The sequence below is a fragment of the Scatophagus argus genome, chromosome 6 (genome assembly GCF_020382885.2).
Source record: "Scatophagus argus isolate fScaArg1 chromosome 6, fScaArg1.pri, whole genome shotgun sequence".
NCBI lineage: Eukaryota > Metazoa > Chordata > Actinopteri > Scatophagidae > Scatophagus > Scatophagus argus.
The window spans coordinates 11,250,762-11,267,628 of record NC_058498.1 but is presented as its reverse complement, the minus strand read 5'-3'; the positions used below and the strand labels follow the sequence as shown (position 1 = coordinate 11,267,628).

General features: G+C 40.0%; 2 protein-coding genes across 10 annotated transcripts in view; one reads left to right on the top strand and one right to left on the bottom strand.

The window, feature by feature from the left end:
- Positions 1-535: 535 nt before the first annotated feature.
- Positions 536-9,320, bottom strand: LOC124060453 (serine/arginine-rich splicing factor 11-like). Of its 3 annotated transcripts, none has more exons than XM_046391450.1 (12): positions 8,982-9,320; positions 7,647-7,780; positions 4,238-4,347; positions 3,557-3,646; positions 3,423-3,469; positions 3,205-3,338; positions 2,898-2,979; positions 2,625-2,738; positions 2,232-2,321; positions 1,720-1,791; positions 1,455-1,629; positions 536-1,353 (listed from the first exon to the last, which is right to left on the bottom strand). In XM_046391450.1, the coding sequence occupies exons 1-12, from the start codon at positions 9,101-9,103 to the stop codon at positions 1,147-1,149; spliced, it is 1,377 nt and encodes a 458-aa protein (XP_046247406.1). In that variant the 5' UTR covers positions 9,104-9,320; the 3' UTR covers positions 536-1,146. The 3 variants fall into 3 exon arrangements, with proteins under 3 accessions (XP_046247406.1, XP_046247407.1, XP_046247409.1); XM_046391451.1 differs by lacking the exon at positions 8,982-9,320 and adding an exon at positions 4,615-7,384 and having other exon boundaries at positions 7,647-7,786; XM_046391453.1 differs by lacking the exon at positions 8,982-9,320 and adding an exon at positions 4,615-4,734 and having other exon boundaries at positions 7,647-7,784.
- The window catches only part of xxylt1 (xyloside xylosyltransferase 1), a 30,318-nt gene continuing 22,289 nt past the window's right edge, over positions 8,839-16,867 (top strand). The window contains exons 1-3 of one of the 7 annotated variants that reach the window (XM_046391459.1): positions 8,839-8,931; positions 10,845-10,940; positions 11,598-12,239. In XM_046391459.1, coding sequence (XP_046247415.1) covers positions 11,703-12,239 — 537 coding nt within the window. In that variant the 5' untranslated portion in view covers positions 8,839-8,931; positions 10,845-10,940; positions 11,598-11,702. Of the gene's footprint in view, positions 8,932-9,203; positions 9,343-10,425; positions 10,738-10,844; positions 10,941-11,504; positions 12,240-13,457; positions 13,561-16,867 lie in introns of those variants that run through there. The other 6 variants (XM_046391458.1, XM_046391460.1, XM_046391456.1 and 3 more) reach the window with 6 other exon arrangements.

Genomic DNA, 16,867 nt, shown 5'->3' with positions numbered 1-16,867 from the left:
TCCATGTTTTATTGTAGGAAATTCATCTAGTTACTGTCCGTTGTACAGCAAAAAAAAAGCGTTGTAAGTCTGCGACACTATTTTCATATAAAATGTACTTAAAATAAAAAACCACTTATCTAACAGAATTGTGGCTTCATGATTACTTTTTCAGCGTTGATTTAATTAATAATGTTACTCGCGGAAGTTAATGAAACGCATCCCGACAGTTAGTCAGTAACGACAGTAACGTTAGCATGTAACGTCGAGTTAAGAAGCTACAGTTAGCCGCCGGTTATCTTAACCCCGCACAAAGGCCGGAAACAGCTAACGCTATAGCTGTCCAGTTTACCCTTCAAACATTCTGTCGTCTAACCCGTACATCAGCTGGAGTGTTAACACCAACAATCCGCCATTTTACCATCTGTAAAATGTAACCAGCTAAGACTACAATAAAATTTATTAGCCAAAGCGATTGCCCCCATTTCCCAAAATGTTGATTCAACTGTTTTTTTGGTTTGTTTGTTTTTTGTTTTTCTTTACGTGACATAACAAGTTGACAGTTTGACCCAATTTTATTCGTTTCCTTTGGAAAACCTATTGCAGACAAAGTATTTTCATCGCAACAACACATTTCAATCTACAGTGTACACTTACAAAGGGATGTAAATGGGAAGATCAGCTGAAACACGACTCGTTGCATTACAGTTGAAGCAAAAAATTAAACAAAAAGAATAATAAAAAAAATGCCTGGTGGTGAGTGGCAGTCAGTATGAGGAAAGGACTCCCGACTAGTAAAATATTTACAGAGAACATTTTAAGGGAAAATTCTGTGTATTCTACCGTCAGGAGGACAAAGCTTCAACACAATGGCAACAGAAAGGAAAAAAAAAAAAAAATCAAGAGAATCTTAAAAAAGTACAGCAACGACAATTAAAAACCATGTCTCATGTTATTCATATTTTCATCTTTGTCTTCTTGTCTTTACAAAAGTTATTTGACTGCTTTCCGCCTAAACCCCCCCCCCCCCCCCCCCCCCCCAAAACTTCTATAGTTAAGACAACAAAACTGTTTTTTACTTTTATCAGGCACAGACACATTGTGGCCTATTATTAAAAATATAAAAGAGGACAGAGGAAAGACAACCCCGTCTGGTTCTGGATTTTCTTAGTCACTCATCTCCATGTCTTCCTGATGGTGGTCGTCTCCATTTAACTTGGACTTCTTGGGGATTTGGCCCTCAGATCTCTCCATCTCCTCTTGGCCTTTTGGGGATGAGGCAGAGTCAGAGTCGCTCTTCCTCTCATCTTCATCCTCTTCACCTTCTTTTTCACTGTCATAACCTTGCTCCTCTTCATCGTAATCACGGGTCACCTGTCAAGACAATTTGAAGAAGAAAAAAAAGATGGCGAGACTTTAGGAACTGTTCAATTATAGCTGTTCAATTAGAATGAATTTCATGCTTTAAAACACACCTTAACGTCTCCTTTCTCACTATCAGACTTGCGGTCTCGGTCACGTTCCTTGTCTTTGCTCTTCTTCTTACTGCTGGATCGTTCTCTTTCGTCTCTGCTCCGGTCCCTGTCCTCCCTCCGGTCTCTATCCCGGTCCTTCTCACGCTCCTTGTCCTTCTTTTTCTCTTTCTTGTGACTGTGAACATGACAAGTGTACAGTTTTTTTTTTAGTTGTTATGCTTTAAAATTTGACTTAATTGCACATAAAATGCAGATGACAACTCACCGCCTGGGCGACGGAGACTTGGACAACTTCCTCCTGGGGGACCGAGATGCAGTGCGGCTACGCCTTCGCCTCCTGTAAAAACAATGGGGTTTTTTTTTAATCACTCCGGTTGTTCAAGTGTGAAATTTTTTGGCTTCACTACAAAAAACAGTCAAGTATATAATCAGATCCAAAGATAGAAAGATAAATAAAAAAAGATCCAAAGACATAAAAGCACAGAATAATGTGAAACAGAAAAAAAGTACGGAATAAGGTGCAAAGGTATTTAAGGCAGATAAATAACATAATATAAAAAATTCATAAAAGCAAAACAATAAATAAATAGGTCCAAAAAGCTAATAATGATGAAAACAGAACAGACAACATCAAGTGGAACAATAAATATAAAATAATGATTCTTAACACTTGATGTTATTTGTTGTCGCGATTATAGCAGAGCATCACATTAATTTGAAATGAAGTGCGTCTGTGTGCATGAGTTTCAACACTGGACTGTGCTCAGACCCACTCACCGACTGATGCTTCGAGACCTCCTGGCGCTGCTGTAGCTCTTCGGTGGCGTCTTTGACCTTTTCTTAGACTTTTCCTCCTTCCTTCTGTCCCTGTTCGAGACACAAGCAAGGTCAACAACATTGAGACGGCAGCACGTTGAAGACACCAGGTGATGGCCTTAGCTTTACCCTCCTCCTCACAGTGCCAGTGATCAAGAAATATCAAAAGTAGAGCCGTTTAGGTGCCAATGGTTTAAAAACTTGATGTGCTGACAGTTCTTGAAAATTACTGTGTATTCAGAAAGGGTTTCAACATAAAAATCATTAAAAACTAGTTAATTTCATTGCCAACCACAGTGGTCAACAGATATGTTGGGCAATACAATGAGGTGGTGTAATAATAGAGATACTGACCTTGATCTACTGCGACGGCTTCTATCCCGCGAATGGGTCCTCCTCCTCCGTGGACTCTTGGACCTCCTCCTACTCCTTGAGTGGGACCTCCTCCGAGACCTGCTCTTTGAACGTCTGCCAAAATAAAGAAGGGGTCCGTTTTAAAATCATAAATTACTGCCAGAAATTAAATATTGGAGTTTGTGTCTTTTATTTAGACAGGACGGCCCAAAATTTTGTTCAAATCTTATATTACTAGTCCAGAGACAGAATTTGCCATGCAGATGTTTTTACCTGTGTCTTGAGCGAGATCTGGACCGCCTGCGGCGTGACCGCGAACGGGAGCGAGAACGTTTACGCTTGTCGTCCTTCTTATCTGGGAAAAAAAAAAAGGAGATACAAGGTGAAATATCTCCCACATTGCTGACTTATTGCTCACACAATGAAACAAATATTTCACAGCTGAATGAACTAAATTAAAAATAAAAAAAGAGGACTTTAGCATGTTCACAAGTAAAATAAGTGGCTTTTCAAAGAGGCTTCTCCACAGTGCTGCTAAGAGTTTTCTGCAAAAAGGACATGAAAAAAATGGAGCACTCACTTCCAGGTTCGATGGCTGCAGAAATGAGAGACTGAGCCTCTCGCACTCTCTTCATGGCCTCTTCAATCTCCTTATTGGAGGCATCAGTCTTCAGCCCTGGACTCAAGTTCAGTCCAGCTGCTAATGGATTCAGTCTGCAAGAGTCATCAATTATTTAGACTTTTCTTAAAAGAATATTTTAGTTTGCAAAGCAATGACAAACATGTATAGTTTCTTACTTGGGGTCCATGGACTGCATCAGCTTGAGGAAGTCTGCAGAAAGAGCCTGAAAACAATACAACAAGGATATAACCATCAGAAAGAAACTGTTTTAACAAGCTGCAACTAGTGACGTGATTGATCACGCACTCACCTGGGGGTTCATGTTAGGTCCCGGCATGCCCATGGCAGCCATTTGCTCCATGTTGGGAGCGCCAAGACCTCCAAACGGCGTCCCTCCCATCTGAAAGTACAAACACAGACACTCCAGATACTCTGCAAAGCTACTTTATCTGCGCTCACCAAACATTTCACATTCGACATGAAGCAGAAAGGGTCCAGCATCGATTACTGTGCCCGTTTATATCTGTGTGGAATGATAATGTCCCCACCCCCCCATTAGCCGGCTGATGTGCCCTTGAGCAAGGCACTTAACCCCCCAATATAAGCTCCCCAGGCGCTTGATGCAGCCCACTGCTCCTGTGTGTTTCACTGCATGTTGCATCTGGGCGTGTGTGTGTTTCAGTCAGTGATGGGTTAAATGCAGAGAAGCAATTTCCCAGCTTGGGATTAATAAAGTAACTTTAAAAGTAACTTAAACTAACCGTCCTCACAAACTTACAGTAGTCCTAATCTGGCTAAATCTACCTAAAATACTATCTACTAGTATTCAACAGGCTCCATTCACACAGTCAAAAGGAAAATATGTATGTTACTATCTGTGCACCAAGCACATAAACCTGAAGTTACCTTGCCAACCACAAATCCCACTTCATCGGGCCTGTGGAGAGTAGGAAGTCATAAGCATATGGCATGCGAGCTCTTTCAAACTTACTGTTGCTAGAGGATTGGGTGTCGGAAGAAGGCCTCCCCCTGGCATCATTCCTGCCACGGCATTGGCTGGAGCCAGCAGCGACATAGCTTTAGATTCATCTGGAATGACTCCTGGAGGAAAAAAGACAACATTTCAGTACACACTCCAAACAAACGTCAGTGAACACTCAGACAAGACTTGCAGACAAGCCACCTCAGTTACTACTCTGTAGTAAAAAGGAAAAAAATAAATTATGAAAAAAAATCCACTTTTTTTTTTGTCTTGTCTGTAAATCTTGATCCCTGACTTTTCTTGTGAAAGTATGATTGTAAGATTAGCAGCTATAAGTTTAAAAGTCACAATACACACTGTGGTCAACACTGCCAAGATTTTATCACCTGTACTTGTTTTTTAAGTCATGAACCAAACGTAAGCAAGCACAGCCAGTTGTCCCGTGGGATGTGCTCTCAACTTTCATTAGATGTTTTAAGAACAAGCGACTCACGCCGTCTGCTTCGCTATAAAGCACACAAAAACATTGAGATACAGAAAACAAGTTCATGATTTGGGTGTAGACACAAGGATACATTTCAACATCACTTACCATTACCAATACAAAAACAGAAAAGGTTCAGTCATATTACCTTTTCTGGGCTTTTGTTGGCATTTACTTTGTACAATCCCACCACAAAACAAACTTACTTGGCAACCAGAAAAAAGTACTGCTAACAAGTTACAGCACTGCTAGGTTTTAGCCAACAGTATGTCACTTACCAAAAAAAAAAAGAAAACAAAAACAAAAAAACAAAACACTAAACAATGTCAAAGATAAACTGCACTAAACAGTTAAGTGCTATTGCCAGCAAAGCTGTGATAAAAATCAAGAAAAATGTGCCCAAAGCTGAAGAAAAACCAAACAGTAAAATCAAAGGGAAAATCTTATGGAGATGATCATCCATGGTTGTGCTATCTGCAACAGGCTATTTTTTCAATCTGACATTTTAAAAGGGGAGGGAGGGAGAAAGAGGGAGAGAGAGGGAGAGGGAGAGAGAGAGAGAGAAAGAGAGAGAGAGGGAGAGAGAGAGAGAGACACACACACATACGCACACGCACAAACACACACGCACACACACAACAGAAAGGACACTTGAGAAACAGGATAAGGCTGCAGAAGACAAAACTGTTGGTGGCATTTTCAGCAGGGCCTGGTATATAGGGCTGGCTGAACCAGGAAAAAGAACTGTAAAACACAACAACAAAAGAAACACCACTGTTAAACGTGAGAGTCACTCAACTCTTTCAGAGTCATGTGTGGAGAGGGTCAATAAAAAGCATTTTTTTTTTACTGCAACATCAAGCAGAGGCTTAAAACTGCTTTTATCTCATGTTAGTGAAAATTTGGAAAAACAGATGCACAGTGTGATATAATACAAGGGTTTGGCACATGAAGCAAATAAATGCCAAATGAAATTTGTGTGCTTATCATAATTAATAACCAAATTATGTGCTTATTACCTTCCACCATATCTGCTGAAACTAACTGTGTAGATGATGGCACACACCTTCAGAAACTATTCTAGCATGCACAGCTGATTAGTTGATCTATATTGCATGCTTTGTGCTTGGTGTAGGGATGTCCCGAACATTATTCCCCCCCAGACTGAGTCATTTAATATTAGGATTTTGCCTATACCAATTCCTGGTCCAGTATTTATATTTTTCTTTTGTGATGCATTTGTGCAGTCTGTACTTAGCCTAGCCAGCCAAGATCACATTTATTAAGATAGTCCAGTCTACATATGTTTGATGAACAGCTGTGCATTAAGAAGGCAAATCCAGACTGTCAGTACACCCATGCAGGGGTTTTCTCTTATTTGGCTGATTAGACCTCTCCTCAGCAGTGTTGACCATGTCCCCTGGAAGAGTGCCAGGCTTTAAAGTCAATTTGACAAAGAGGCCAAACTATGTAATTATACCATTACATGACGCAACGTCCCGTGAAATGACTCAATTCAACATCTGAATTCGATCTCATCGGTCTGATAACATTTGAAAAGTCCGGAGGAGCAACATGATTAATCCCGTGCAAGTTAGCAGGAAGCTAAACCGGAAGTTACCTAACCAGCAAGCAGAGACCCTAGTGCACCTGCTCTATGGGCCTCACGGCGTGGAAGATGTGGGTCATTTTATATCCAGGTTGGTTTTATACGTCACCAAGTAGCTTTCAGAGGACTGAACAGGGCCCCACCTCACTGTATCGAGACCTGTAAGGCAGTACTTCTCTGACATCTCGTTCACTCCATTGTTGTTTTATTGCACCTGTTAGAGCGGGCCAAGTTAGCCCTGGAGTGTGATGAGCTAAACAAACACCCACCACAGATGCACTCAACTTGAACCTACATAGATCTAATCAGCCAGTAACTGAAAACACCAGTGTGTACGCACAGGGCCTTTAATAGTTTTCCTGTGTTCCAAGTATTATCAACAGACGAAGGAGCATCAGAGTGGATCTGCTGTGGCAACAAATTAAGTGCAACATAACAAATTACACAGCATACCTGATTTAAAAGACAATTAGTTCTGTGTGATATGACATCATGTATCATCTGATGACAGAAAATCATCTATCATTTCATATTATGCTCTGTCCTTGATTTTGTTGTGCCACAAATAACTCTTTACACCAACATCGTGGCAAACAGTCTGGAATGAGAGACAGCAGTGCAAAAGGATAAAATATAAACAGAGGATTAGAACTGGTTCAAGCTTGAAGTCAACACCAATTAATTAAAAATTGTGGCCTCCATGCCAATCCAGCACATATCTGCTCGGGGCATCCCTAATTTGGTGCATGCCTACAAATCGACACACATTTAATTTGAAAATATTAAAATCCTTTGAATGTGTGAGAAATTGAGATTTCCCTGCACCCTCTCCCCAACCCCCTCATTTAGCTTAAGAGTTGTGTGGCTAATTTTTTTTTTTTTTAAAGAAAAGATGCCTTGAACAGAGAGAGAAAAAAAAAATAAAGAGTTAATATTTTACTGCAGAACAAGAGAGAGAAGGGGGCTTGCGAGCCTGGTGCCATTATTTTTTCTAATGTCCTGATGGCAGCAGAGGACCACTTTCAGCCAGCAAGGAAGGGACTCTCTGCAAATGACTTGTCCACTATGAAAACCACAACACAAATAACAGAGAGAGAAGTTTACAGCTAGATTGTAAGACATGGACACAAATGAACATTTCCCTTTCACATACCTAGAAATGCCAAGCACAGAAAAGCTTAGCTAATTTTGCTTGGTAAGAAAAAAAAAAACAAAAAAAACTCACAATGGCTCAGATAGCGCAATTCTATTAAAACAACCTACACATTGCGATAAATGTTCAGAGATAGCCATGTGAGCGAGACAAGAACAAAACAGACACCCACCTTCAGCAAAAGGAACCACGATCAAGGCTCGGTCCACGAAGACGGTGTTCGTCAGGTGCTGGGAAACTCCCACCGACTCAGACTCAAGGAACTTTACAAAACAGACACGTGAAGTCACAGGCAAGGGAGAGTCACTGGAAAAAAATACAGATATGTTGTGCAAAGAATACAAGCAAGGAGAACCAACATGCCTTCTTCAAAATGACTTGAGTGAGTTGTGTCCACAGGGACAACTAAGTCAATAATGGATGGATGGGCTAGAAAATCTTATCCAGTCTCTGACTTCGACATCATCCTCTTAGTGTCACAGAGTTAACACAACTCTCACTGACAAACTGTTGAGAATCAGTCAATGACATACTGAGCAGCTTTCTTTTCCTCACTGGTTGTACGTGAGCGAAATTATGACCGAATTGGTACTACGTTACCTGCCGAGAAGCCAAATGTAATTCGATTTGAGTAGAACACAAAGCAGAGAACAATTATTTCTTACTACAGTTAAAGTTAAATGACTTCAGTATGTACCGCAGTAGTACATTAAACGCTGTGGCTAGTAAATGTAAGGCAGCAATGGTTTATTTACGTTAGTGGGTCATCTGACAATTTCTTGTCCTATTACTCAATTACTTGTAAAATGTCAGAAAAGGAAAAAAAAAGTTTATTCACCCCCCTCCTTAACAATTTCCTGATAGTTACCTGGCTAAACCACGGGGGAAAATTAACATTTGAAACAGAACATCTACCAGCCGCTTAGTGATACATTTACAAATTCCCAAGCCACTCAATATAAATGAATTATTTAGTGTTTGTAATCAACCTGACACTTTTTCATATTTTTCCAGCATTTGGATGGTGTTAATTTCCCTCTCTGGCTACACGATTAACTTAAATAAAAAGTGAAGTGAATCTCTCCAATGTGGGATCAATAAAGTTCATCTTATCTTAAAAAATAATTTGGAGAATAACAGACGACAAACGCAATCTCGGTAACAGACTCCACAATTAACCGATTACCAACGTTGCTGCCAACTAATTATCTGTCGACCAATAAATCGACTATTTCGACGCTATTTACAGCCCGGCGTCTGTGAAAGAAATGGGATTTAAGTCTACAGTGAATCACTCACATAAACACACGAGGAAAATTATCAATGTGTACCTCATGATATAACGTTAAGGGGAGTGACTGCTGCTGCATTCGCTAAAGGCGCGGGCAAACCTTAGCATTAGCATGCCGTGCGGTGAGGCCTACTCGACAGGCCTCAAGAGGACGCAGTGAGAACGCGTAAGCTACATGAGACATCGTTTTACCGACTGAAACATCAAAATACTCACTCGGGCGGAAACAGTTTGAGCTCCTCTATGTTTCCGAGGAATCCAAACAAAGTCCTCATTTGTTCGGACGTCGTGCTGGGGGAGACATTTGTCACCTGAATGACGTGCGTGTTGGAGTTCATTTTCGCGAGTGCTAATCTAGCTAGCTAGCTTTATGCTAGCAACGTGCCGGGGTTTCAGCAAAAAAAACGCGCTAGCTAACGTTTACTAAGAACAAAACATCAGACGAATACAAAAGCTAGCATCTTTCCTGTAGGTAGAAGGCGAATAACATTTGCTGCGGACAAGAACACAACAGCCGCGAGCAGAGGGTAACAATACCGCTGCCGAAAATGTCGTGACGCAGTGATGCTGCTTTCAGGTACACTTTTTAAGTTCGTACTTAGGAGTTTTATCCAACGAAACGTGAATTGTCCCATTGAAGTGCGGCAAAACAATATGAGAGTAGGTCTATGCTTTTCGTTGTTATCTGGTGTGGTGGTGGTGTGAAAATTAATTAGATTTTCTTAACCTAAGTAAAAGTAGTAATATCATCAAAAATATTCTTTTGTCATATCAAAGCATCCATACCTTATTTTTTTGCTTTACATGGAAAATTTCTATCCTGACCGTTATTGTAATTTTGAGGCTTATACTGCTATTAATATTTATGTTTTTAAAACATATGATAATGTTATGTGGCCTGATAGTATTTATTTCAACATGCATAAAAACAATATCAGTAGGAATTCCATACATTTGATTACTTTAAAGAATCAAAACACCAACACACATGCTAAGATGGATATTTTCTAGCTGTAAACTACACTTATCAGTGCTCTCTGGTGTGCAAGCAATGATGATACTGTTTCTAAGTTACTTCAAGGTAACTTTGGCCTTACTGTACTTGCAATTTCTTGTTGTATTTCTGTAGATATATACACCAATACCAATATATTTTTTACATTACATTATACATTATATTATAGCTGTTAAATAATATAGTAGTGTAAAATACAATATTTTTCTTAGTATATAGTAACATTAAAGGTAAATACTAAAGGTAAGCACATTGAAACTGTTCCGAAGTACAACAGTTCAGTAAAAGTATTTAGTTACTTCCCCCATAGAGCTCTAGAAGCAAGACAAAGGAGGGCTGCATCATGTGCAGTATTATTATTGCTTTGTTTGCTATTGTTTTCTGTTTTAATGTAATCAATAATTTAACAAATGCAAACTATATGTAATGTGTTTGTACAACATAAATGATTATTTTACAAATCTCTGCAACTCCACTAGTCCTTTGGTTGAATTATTCATATATTATTCATTCATTGTAAAACAAAAAATTCAATCAACAACCAAACACAACGAAAGGATAAAAATGTGAGAAATCGTTCATTTATTAATTTAATTGTAAAATCTCCAACTGTCATTAAAGGCAGCATGCCTGCGGAATACGGCTAAACTCAAAGTGGGCGTGCTTAAGGTTGTGTCATAGTGTTTTGTTGCTAAGCTGCTAGCTGGTGGTGTCTCGAAATCAATTCTTTTAGCCGTTTTTCTTCTCGAAATAACATATCCATGCAAACACCGCAATACTTTAATATCGACAAATGTATGCAAAGAAGCATCGGTAATTCTAAAATTTAAATTAGCTTCATTTTTTTGCCTGAGTTAAACAGCATCGGAGGGAAACTCTCCGACCCACATCTAACTCTGGGCACAATCTCGCTGCTTGCTAACTTAGCATCATCGTTACCAGATCGCATGTCAACAGGTTGCCTCATGTTTACTTCAGATGTTTTGCTTATGCCGCTCCGAGAACGTAATCGGTGTTGTTAGATTTCACTGTAAGCTTTGCTAATGTTGTATTTCTTCTTAAAGCTGAACATCCAGTAACGTCAAGGAATCAGGGAAGCACAGCATAATCCCCGTGCAAGCTGTCAAGATGGAGCTGTAGAGACCAACGACGCGGGACTGGTAAGTGGATGCACTTCTGTCCTTTTTCTGTATAGATATTACATTTTCTGTGCTTGATAACTGTGGTGTTGTGGAGCTTTGTAAGCGACTGAGTTTACGGTGCAACACTGGCCTGAGATGTTTAAGAACACTGCCTGCAGAGCGCGGAGAAACCTATAAGATATTAGAGAGAGGTAGGGCAAAAGTACAAATTACTAGACTTAAAAACAAGTGGGGAGAATAGAATAACAATACATTAAAGAAGCACGTGTTTCAAAACACCCTGTTTACGCATTTAAATTGCCTGGCCGGGTGGGGGTGCGGGGTACTGGAATAGCAGGAAGAGAGATGGCGGTGATTGCCCGCAATTGAGGTGGGAAAGATTAAATCGGTGTGCTTGTTTATACCTGTGTTGTTTATTACAGGAAGTTGTTCAAAGTGTATATTGGATTGCAATTTGCTAAACATTAGAGAGATTGTGGGAGCATTAAAATAAGGTACAATTTTTCTTTTTAATTCTAAGAAAAAGTACAGGCCATGTTTTTATTAAGATTAATTGACTGAACAGTAATTATTTTTGAACAGGTCTTCACTTAAAGGACTGACTTCCAGCATATTCACATTAGGACTGCGTTTGGCTGGCACTGTCATCACTGAATGGATATCTTTCTCTTACAGGAAAATGTTGGCGACTTACAACAAAATAATTATGAACTAAAAGGACATAAAATGGTGACTACATTCTCATGTCCATCCCCATCCTCATGACACCCAGAGGGGGATATGGGTTTCCTAAGACTGGTGGCCAGAATCATGGGTAGGATCAGTACTTTTAGGTCCTATCAGTTAGTCCTTCTCCTGGCTGCAGCGCTTGCTGTTGTTGCTTTTTACTACTTTGGATCAGAGAAGCAGAACTTCTCCACCACCACGAAAAGGATCAAGCAGACCCAGGCCAGCCACAACACCAACAGGAACGATGCAGACTTAACTGTGGACACCAGACTCCCGCACCCAGCTCAGTCTGAGGAGCAAGAAGGGGAAGAGCGAGATGTAGGCGGAGAGAGTGAGGGATTTAGTTTCGAGACACGGGACAGCGGCATTGGTGACCATCGCTACCACGCACTCATGATGTTCACCAAGGTGGACAAGAGCCGAAGCCTGCAGGACAAGTTCAGGGTGGCCATGTTGTCTATGGTTAAGCATGGAGTCTTCCTAGAAGGAGAGGTGTTGGTCCTTCATTTTGTGAGCGACCAGGCTAGCAAGGAGCTGGGAGAGAGGATGCTGCAGGAATTTCTCCTTGACGCAACATTTAAGTATGAGGTAAGCAGTCTAAACACAAGTTTGCGCCGTGCCACATCTCTGTTATCCTTTGGTTTCAAGTTCAGAAGAAAAGTTATGTAGAAATTTTACTCTTAGTAAAGCTGCCATTGATGTGCAACGAAATCAGTTGGATTTGGTCTTATGCCATTGAGGTAGTACTTAGTATAGACAGCACCTTTTAAAATGTGTCTTTAAATGATATGTGAGGGCAGTCAAAAGTAAATTTGTATTAGTAGTAGTTTTTTTTTTGTTTTTTTTGTTTTTTTGAAACAGTGCAGAGAGACACATTTATTGTTTGGGTTATTGTCATCTGTTTTGTACTGAAGTGTTTCTGAGCCCGTATTGTGACACATACATACACAGTCATGTATTTCACCATGTGGTGAACCTCATCCCATCCTTGCTTGTGAGCAGCTGGTCCTTTCAAGGAGGCCCCTTTTATACCTAAATATGAAACTGTCACGAGTGAGGCAAAACATTAAATATATTGTCTTTGTACTGTTTTAAATTGAGTAAGGCTTGATATTTTGACTACCTAGCTCTGTCTGATGCACCAGTAGCATAGTCGGTGTCTGTCACACAATGAAAACGCTTCAGAATCAGGTGCTAAAGAGCATTTACAAGTTAACTTCTGACAGCTTAGATACAGTTTATACTCACTAAAATTCACACGACCCCAACGATCCTTAGGTTTTATTTTGAACTGTAGTGTATAGTGAGACAGAGACACCTCTGTATTAGTTAGAACCAAGGACAGATTTAAAAACAATTCAGTTCTTAATATTTAATATAATGTATACCAAACAAGTCTGAATATTTCATTGTTTAAAATAATTTTGCAGGGAAAGCCTTAGCTTGTACACCCTGTCACCTGATCAAGTGTTTATCCCTGTTCTGAATGGCCACACTCAAAGACGAGGTGAAAAGCCAGATGTTACAGACAAGGGCGAGCTAATAGCCTGATGCTGTTCAACACTCACTTTATTTAAAGCATACTGACCCTTTAACCCAGGCCTCCTCTGGGAGAAAGATTTGTAGCTGCTGTTTAAAGTTGAAACACATGGAGGCGATGTTGGCCTTCCAGAGTAATCCCTCACTCACGGGCCACCACCACTACTGTGTTCTGCCTGCCAAACAGTGGATTATGTCCCCTCTCTGTTGCTCTTTCTCTTGCATGCAATGTCCTGCCCTGTTTCTCCTTTTTTGTATTCTTCACAGAGCACAAGATCCTAAACTTGTTTACAGATTGCTTGTCCCCCCCCCTCCTCCCTCAGCAGCTTGGCCTTTTCTCTTAGGAATGTCTGATCATCTACAACATCTGGTGTGTGGACTTTGCAGCTTTGTATTAGCTTATGTTGTTCCCATGTCTGCTTTGGATTGGTTAGCAGTTTGACCAGCTTGGTATGTTGGCTGTTTTTTTAAAACCTGTTGGTCTGATTGTTTCATTTTGATTTCGTCCTCTATACTCAGACTGAGCACAAAGCCTTGAAGTGAGTTATTTAAACACCGGACAGGTTTACTGTTCAGATCAGATATGTGATGGTGTGAAGTGTTGTGAGACCTGCTGTGCCAGTATAAAATAGATCTGTTGTTATTGCTGTGTTACCAGGGTGTTAAAGAGGACGAGACAAGTTGTCTTTCTTAAAAATACAGCCCAAACTAGCATGCAAAGATTATCCACCCACCACTTCCTTTAATGCATTACACAGCCAATACTAATAGCTGCTCTGTGCGCAATTAAAGTTAGCCAGGATACAAAGCACATCTGTAGGATGTTTGTAGGGGTAGCAAAAAGTATTGGCAGTGTTAGCGAGAATTTGAGCTGTCATAGAATGATTTACAAGTATAGATTTGTAAAGGTCCTTAATTAACAGAATCATAAACGAAAGAAACAACATAGACGCAGAGTGCTCCTGAATAAAAATATGTAGATATTGAGAGATATTTAGAGTTTAGAAAAAACAGTTAATTGTGTGTGTGTGTCTGCACGTGCTTGAGGCAGTTTAGAAATGTCTCTATTACACAGCTTTTCCATCAGAGACAACTGACATATTGATTCTTTATTTTAAATAAACTCAAACACAGTATCAGCCTCAGAAATGTAGTGGTAGTCAGGCTGTGATTTTGTTAAGGATCACTACAGTTTGTTTAATAAAGAAGTGTGACCAAGACAGGTATTGAGAAGGCAACTGTCCCTGTTCTGGGATGACTTTTGATGAATGTCGTTGCCCTCGTCTCTCTCCCCTGGTTTTCTCTCCTCTATCAACAGCCCACTCTCAAATAAAATAAAGTTAAATAAGAAACATCTCCTCCTGTCTTTAGATGTCCTTTAGTGCTGCACTGAAGTATAATTTTCCTCATCAGCTGACATATGCACTGAAAGTATCAGCTAGGCTGTGGATTGGCAGAGGGGAACAGATGGCTGTGTTGGACCAGCAGGCTGGTCACCAAATGGTTTTGGCATTATTATGCTGTCATTCCAGATCAGTGGTTTTAAACTAAACATGTATTAAAGTTCTGCTACCACTGTCAAACAGGCGCAGAAGTCTTGCCAAAGTTACAGATGGGACGAGGAGACACCCACCCCCACCCCTCCTACAGAGACATCCTTATCTTCTCATTTCAGGCCCCATTGCTTTTGATTATTATCTTAAAGGACCATGAGGGTGAGACAGCGGTTACGCAAGAATTTTAGCCTCGGTCACTCCACAACAGAGGTGGATTCATGACCCACTTGATATTCGCAACAAACAGCGTCACACTGCCCAGAGGCTGTGCTCATTACCGTTGACCAGCCTTCACACAGTCTGAAGGACACAACACACTGGAGTGTTTCTGCCACCATTGCTTCATTAAATGTATCACTTATATAAATTTTCAGTAGTGGTTATATGGGTTGGGCAATATGACAGTTTTTGAATGGGATCAATCTCAAAGGTGTCCAAAGTCTACTTTTTAGGCAAATCATGGACATCGTGCTATTTAATGTCCTCGTACTTCTGTTTCCAAACTTCTCGTTGACTAGCAGATCCACGTTATGTCAACCAGCCAATAGAGTGCTGTAGCTACTGGACAAATATCATGTTTTAATGGTCCAAATGGAGAAATTCATAGTCATTTAATAGTATTTCAATCTAAAATGTATTTAAAGCTAATGTTCACATGTATTGATTAAATTGATGGTTATATTTTGGCCAGGAAGCCCACCCCTTGGGTATATTTTAGAATAATATGTAACTCCCAACAGGGAAATGTTCTAACATGACACGTAGTAAGTAAATCAGGTTCCAGTAAATACAGAAACATCTTTCAGTTTTGTGTTATGTATAGCATCACGCTGTTATGAAGGCCTCTGGGGAGCATTTTGACTTTTAAGAAGAGACTTAACGTCTTCCATTCTTTATGGAAATCCTCAAAACTGAACGTCCTTGCTAACAGGCATGCCGCAGTGGACAGGTGTTCTGGCAGTGCTTGATGAACTTTTATCTTGTCCTTGTTGAGATAAAAAAGACTATTTAAAAACCTGCCCACACAAAGACAACAGTGTCTAAATAAAAAGAATCCTGTGATGTGTGAAGCTATGTATGCATATGGCTTTTCCTGGTAATATTTTTCACTCTGTATTTAAGTGAATAAAGGCTTAAACACCTTTCTCTCCCCTTCTCACCCTCTGTTTAGTAGAGGAATTGTAAGCAAGCCTGGACCCAAAAGTCAAAAAAAGGGAGTTTGGCTCAGTGGAAGTGTCCCTTAAAAAAATATGAAACAGAACAGCAAAACGACTGCCAAACATGTCCAGCCTCTGAAGTCAGCCTATGTGCAGCTTGTTTTGTTTGTGAACTAATAATATTACTTTAACAAATACACCGAATGCCAAAAGTATCAAGTGTAGATAAGAGCAGGGCATAATTTATTTAGTGACTGAAGACACAACATTGTTCGGGCCAATTGGCTCTTGTCATCATGTCCAAAAATCTGTGAAACATTTGGGTTGGTGGAGAATGGGGTGGTGGGGTGTCCTCATTGAAATTAACATTAAAATTTTGATCAGTCGTCTGTAAGCAAAATATAACTTTCTTTAAACGCGTTTTGTCAAATACCCCTCTCGATTAATGGCAGCTTCAGACACGTTTATTTGTATTCAAGTCCCGGTCAAGGGTGGGTCCCTGGCTTGTTCCTCACTAACCACAGGTTCTAAGTATAAATTAGTAACTAGTACTTAGGCTCGTAAACTTTGCTGCTTCTTTAAATCAGCAGAGCTTCAGTCATGCGTTCAAGTATCCCAGTTTTCAAGGCAGCTTAGTCAGTGAAGTCAGTGATTCTCTGTATTAAGGAAATGCTGCACAAGCAATAGCTACATTTCATTTAAAGTGAATATGAAAAAAAAAATCAAAGTAACCTTAAAGTAAATTTTTATGTGGCACAGATAAAAATATACTGTATGATTGTCGGTCTTGATGTGCAAGCTACAGGAGCAGATGTAATCATGGCTAACATGACAAAATAGCAAAAAAACAAAGAAATAGTCATAATAGTCTGCCATCAACTGTGTGTCACTTCCAAAATGTAAACACAAAAGAGCATTTTTGTAGCTGTGGCAGACAGGCTGAATTTGGATTTGGGTGGGCTGC